Source organism: Staurois parvus, unplaced genomic scaffold (genome assembly GCF_062004578.1).
Source record: "Staurois parvus isolate SC_StPar_1 unplaced genomic scaffold, SC_StPar_1.0 ptg000163l, whole genome shotgun sequence".
In the NCBI taxonomy this organism is placed as follows: domain Eukaryota; kingdom Metazoa; phylum Chordata; class Amphibia; order Anura; family Ranidae; genus Staurois; species Staurois parvus.
Genome location: NW_028317959.1, coordinates 147750 through 153749, shown reverse-complemented (window position 1 = coordinate 153749; position 6000 = coordinate 147750). Strand labels below are relative to the sequence as shown.

Genomic DNA, 6000 nt, shown 5'->3' with positions numbered 1-6000 from the left:
TACAAATCCCCCCAATCCCCTCTCCTAGAACAAATCCGCTCCTAATCCCCCTCATCATTCCCATTACCCTTCCCAATACAAATAGACCCCCATCTCCCCTCCTGTACAAACCTCTCATCTCAGCACAAATGATTGTTAGTCCTCTCATCTCAGCCCTCCCCCACCCCAGGCAGGAAACCAGGTGGAGGTGGAGGGTGTGCTCTCACTCCTGTCAGTGGAGCAATCCTCCATACAGCAGATGACACAGGATCGCTCTTGGATCGGGCTGTACACAGTTTGGCTAGCCCACCCCCAACTCCTTCAATGACTGCTGATCTCTCGACTGCAGGGAACCAGGGAATGAATAAAAAACTGAACATGCCGATGTAAGAGGGATCCTGTGTTATTTGCTTTATGGAGTGTCACTCCACTGACAGGAGAAGAGAGCACAGCCTGCACCTCCCACCTCTCTCCTATCATTTCTCCTTTGCAGGCTTCACTGCTCCAGGCTGCTCTTCCCTTGTCCCAACTGGGAGTGCAGGGATGGAGGAAGGCACTCAGTGGTCAGGCATAGTGTCCATGGCAGGGGGGCACAACTGAAATCTACGGGGCATTGTCCACCCCAGCACCCACCTAGGTCTGGCCATGACGGAGAATAGGGAAATCAGTGGCAGTGGCTGCACCCTAAGTGGCAGTGCGCCCTAGGCGGCCGCCTAGTTTGCCTTGTGGTAGCACCGGCCCTGATACCATATCACATTCAGGTATTAACACTCTTTGTACTTAATAAAATTCATTTAATAATGCAATAACGATAACTAAGGTGCATTGATTTGTTTTCATTTATAGCTGCCTGGACTTGGTATTTAAATGCATATATAACTAGATTATATGGAAATATTTTATATCCTCTTGGAGTTGAGGACTATATGTCAACTTTGAAGACACTGAGAGCAGTTACAATACACATTAAGGAGGTGTAAATCTCACTGCGAGGTGTGATCACACTATTACAGATGATATCCGTCTTGATGGTCTTGTAATAATGTCCATTCGGAAGCACCAGGTTGGATCCGGCCTCGCAGATATCATCCGTGGTGCAGCCGTGTAAGCTTTCCGTCACCGTGTACATATCTGTAAGAGGGAAGAGAGCAGGTGTAGGGACAAATATGTCAGATCTTGCACTTCCATGAACTATTTCACTGCCAGAAGCATTTATGCATTCTTGTACACATGTTTAAAAAAATCATCATTTTAATCCTGAAGATTAGTTAACCCCCTGTCACGGAGCTGGTCCTTCCTTCCCCATCCTCCAGGTTTGCTGGCTGCCACCTTTCTGTCCCATCCATGCTGGGACTTCTAGTCCTCTTTGTCCCTGACACAGGCAGACCTCAGCAGCCCCTCACCCCCCTGGCTTGCAGCCTGGCCTCCTGCTGGAGGAATCCACAAACAGGCCATCTCCTCCCTTCCCCCTCATGCTGGAATTCCTGGGCAGGTCTGGAGACCTGAGAGACAGGGCCCGTCGCCATGGTAACCCGATAGGAAGTATCCGGTTACCAGCTCTATTCTTAAGGGTGAGCAGGAAAACCCCCATTGTGTTCTTCTGGCTGTGTGTGTGAGGGAAGGCTGGCTGAGGGCCAGCTTCTCTCATCCGAAAATCCCCCGTCCTCCTCCTCATCTCCTGGACTGTCTGTGCTGCCTGGAATCCCTGCACTGTGGAGTGATCTTCTGCTGTCCCCGTGAACCTGCCTGGATCTATCCCCTGCCTGGACTTAACCCCTTGTTCTCCGTGAACCTGCCTGGACTTAACCCATCCCTGCCTGGAGCCTCCTGTGTGGACTAACCCTGTGGATTACCATACCCCTGTTGTTCCATATTGCCTTCCAGAGAACTGTACTGTGTTGCTGTGTCTGGTGTGGATCTGTGGACTAAAGGAACTGTTGTCTGTGCCCCAAAAACCTCCCCAATAAAAGCACGTTGGGTTCCGTGCAATCTGTCTCTGTGTGCTCTCTGGTTCTCTTGACACCCAACTCAACTATTCATTATTTTCTGAAGGCAGAAATCCTGGAGAGTAAAATAGTTGTAGTTCCTATTTTTGTATGACGCCATATTAATGCAACGGTTATCAAGCATAAATTTCAGTGAAAAGACACTAAGGCTAGGTTCACATCTATGCAGTGTGCATTTGAATGGTTTCTGCAGTGCTTTTTTCCGGTGCGTTTTGAGTCTTTGCACATGTGCCTTCAATGCATTTTGATACTTTTTTTCCAATTTGTTGCTGGGCAGAATAAAATGCATCGAGCAAATAGATACCCAACATATCATGTTTTAAAACTGGGCACGCCCGTAAAATTATGGCGAACTTTGGTACCCTAAATTTTCCATAGACTGTCAGGGCTCCGGGTATGACCAGAGGTGTGTGGACTGACAGAGGGAAACGCAGGCTTCAGATATAGTATAAACAATATAATTTATTTAAGACTAAACAATACATAAACACAGTGCAAGACTAAACATAAACACAGTGCAAACAAACCAAACCAAAACCTCCAACAGATAACAAAAGAACAATACTAAGCGTAGTCGGGCAGGCCAGGTCAGGAACAGTCAGGCAGACAAGGTACAAAGGAGCAGACTGGAGAGTGGTCAGGAATAGCAGAGGTCAGGACAGGCGGAGTTCAATCAGGGTCAGGACAGGCGGAGTTCAATCAGAGTCAGGGATCAAGCAGGATCAGACAGGAAGCAGACAGGATGCAGGTACAGGGGCTCTTGGGAAACATACACCAAGGCCCTGACTGCAAGTCTGGCCATTCCTTATATGCACCTTCTGCAATCAGCCTCAGGTGTTTTGGCTGACTGCAGGAGTGAGCCTCTGGTTGCTGAGAGCACCCGCTGGCCAGTCCTTGTACTGCAACCCACAAGACAGGTGAGTCCCACCACTATTGGCGAGTCCATTCCTGACATAGACAATGCTTTAAAAGCCCCAACAGATCCTAAATTTAGAGTTTACCGATTAATATTAGACCTAGAATTATTGCTCTCACTCTGGCATGTAAGGCGATATGTAACATGTACATCACAAGCAAAGTTTTTGTAAGTAGGTGCCCCCAATGGGTCTGTTAACTTCCTTATGTACATTTGCTTGAGGACAGGGCAGGCACAAAAGTGTGTGGGGTTTTTGTTTGGGGGGGGGCAGGTTAATTGCTTGGCTTTAACTTTCTTTTACATACTCTTATTTTTTGCACTAATTTTATCACTTATTTATATTATATAGGGGACAAAAAGTATTTCTTTGTGACAAGTTCTCTTTATTGAGACATAAGGGGTCTAATAAACCCCTGATGCTTCTTCTTCCCTATATTAGGCTAAAGGAGCACAGTTCATGTTCAATTAGTTTCTTTGCTGGTCACAGCGGCCAGAAACCAGAAGGGACACTATGACTTCTCAAGTGACTTCTTGAGAAAAGGAGATTAAGGGGGGATATGATCAACGTGTATAAATACATCAGTGGGCCATATAGTGAACTCGGTGTAGAGCTACTCACCCTGAGGTCATCACAGAGGACAAGGGGGCACTCTTTCAGTCTGGAGGAAAAGTAATTTAATCTCCAAATACGGAAAGGTTTCTTCACAGTGAAAGCTGTGAAAATGTGGAATAGGTTCCCTCAAGAGTTGGTTCTGGCCAGCTCAGGGGATTGCTTTAAAAAAAGGCCTGGATTCTTTTCTACATACACAGAATTTAACTGGATACTAACATTTATAGGTAAAGTTGGTCCAGGGAATATCCAATTGCCTCTCGGGGGATCAGGAGGAAATTTTTTTTCCCTGCAGGAGCAAATTGGATCATGCTTTGCTGGGTTTTTTTTGCCTTCATCTGGATCAACTGTGGGTATAGGATTATAATTTTTTTTTTTTAATGGTTGAACTGGATGGACTTTTGTCTTTTTTCAGCCAGACTAACTATGTAACTTGGCTTACAGGTTCTTTGCTGCTAGGGGCGATCAGTGAACAGAAGTTCGCAGGTCTCTCTCCCATTTGGCGACACCACCATGCTGGTCCCAGGTCTGCAGGTGGGACAGTGGAGCCTAGGACCAGCATGGTGGTTGCACAGGGAGGGGCAGGGTCACACTCCCAAAGGTTAGAGCCACTTGATTGCTTTGGTCAGAAATCCAACAGTCACCCTGTGTGTAAACCCCAATGCTGCCACCAACATAAGCCTTATTTTTGTGGGGGGGGTTGAATAGAATAGACTTTTGATCTTCTATTAGACTTTTATGGCTGTGGAAATTCACCCTTCTTTCCTGTCCCCAAGAGCATCTGCCACATTTTAGAGTCCAGCCTACAGATAGCTGGTGGGCAGCGCTGGTGCTATGATCATTCTGCATTGCATAGGAAAATACAGAGACCTAGTGATGACATTACTGAGTCTAAAAATAAGGTATGTAATGAGTATGGAAAAGTTTTATTAAAAAATTAGATGGCAAAATGCAAACAGATCATACTTTAACTTCAAGCAAGGAAGTCAATCCCATCTTAGATATACAGATGATCAGCAGAAGGAACAGTTATATATTAGTAAATTGACTTCAATAAACAGCAAGCAGGTAACAAATGGATAATCCCCTACTTAAAAGTGTGACAATAGTCTCACATAAAATGTACAGTTACTGAAAAAATATGTTGATTCATAGGTTCTATGTATCTGTGCAACCATTATCATTTCTCCATATGACATGTTCATACCTTGCTTTTCGGTCCTCATATAGTGTAAGCAGCGTTTCTCATTCCCGATGCATTTTAAATCACTGCGGCCAAGACATCGATCAGAGTTGGGGACAAAGCAGGCCGGACAGATCACCCCATTGTTTTCAGTGTCAGTAGATGGCACTAAAGACATGAGAAGGGACAGTCAATACAATGAAAAATGTATTATTTATTTATTTCAAGTACTTATATAGTGCTGTAGATTACACAGCACTTTACATATATATATATATATATATATATTGTACATTCACATCAGTCCCTAACCCTCAAGGGACATACATTCTAAGGTCCCTAACTTACATTCACACATACACATACTAGGTCCAATTTACCTACCAGCATGTATTTGGAGTGTGGGAGGAAATCGGAGTACCCAGAGGAAACACACACAGGCAGAACGTGCAAACTCCAGGCAGGTGGTGCTGTGGTTGGGATATGAACCAACGGCCTTAGTACTGCCAGGCGGAAGTGCTAAACATTTAGCCACTGTGCTGCCCATGTATTGAAACAGGGACCATCTTCAACTTGAAATAAAGCTCAAATCCAGGAAATCTCCACCTGAACTGCAAGAGCTAACTGCTTGTTTAGTGTAGGAGAGAGGCAGAACTCCTTACCTTTCCTGAACTTCCACTACCTGAGCGGATGGCACTCACCCATGTTCCAGTGGTGGAACCTCCCTTGGCATCATCACATCCAATGGACCCTGACTTGGTCTTGATGACATCAGGATGTTAGATCATTGGAGCATGGGAGAGAAGCTGTGAGGTTCGGTATAGCAGTGCAGAAAAATCAGTAAGTACATTTTTAACAAATATGCTGGACTCTAATTAGTAATTAAAGTAGAACTATAGGCAAAACTTTTTTTTTAACTTTAAATAGAGCAAAGAAGGGTTATAACCCCTGTTCAATTTTCTTTTCACCATATGTGTCTTATTGTAGAGATTCCCCTTCACTTCCTGACCCATAGCCAAACAGAAAGTGAGAGGAAATCCTTGCAAAAAAAAGAAAGATCTAGTGTCCCTATTGGAAGATTTCTCCTCTTTTACTTTTCTGAGGACAACCCAAAATGTGGGATTTTCTTTTACTTTCACTTTCAATGATAATGGTAAACAGGACAAATAGAGAGGGGGAATCTCCTTAATGAGGGCACAGACTTCAATAAAAACTGACAGGCGTTCTAACCCCTCTCCACTCTATCCAAAATAAAAGTTTTGCTTTAGTGATACTTTAGCCCTGCAGGAGCACTGGTGCTTTAATG

The 6000-nt window shown here is 44.6% G+C and overlaps 1 protein-coding gene across 1 annotated transcript in view; it reads right to left on the bottom strand.

Moving 5' to 3' along the window:
- Positions 1-752: 752 nt before the first annotated feature.
- LOC149462973 (uncharacterized) overlaps positions 753-6000 on the bottom strand; it is a 49022-nt gene continuing 43774 nt past the window's right edge. The window contains exons 8-9 of the mRNA XM_089676036.1: positions 4719-4862; positions 753-1110 (exon numbers count right to left, since the gene is read on the bottom strand). Coding sequence (XP_089532162.1) covers positions 902-1110; positions 4719-4862 — 353 coding nt within the window. The 3' untranslated portion in view covers positions 753-901. The remainder of the gene's footprint in view (positions 1111-4718; positions 4863-6000) is intronic.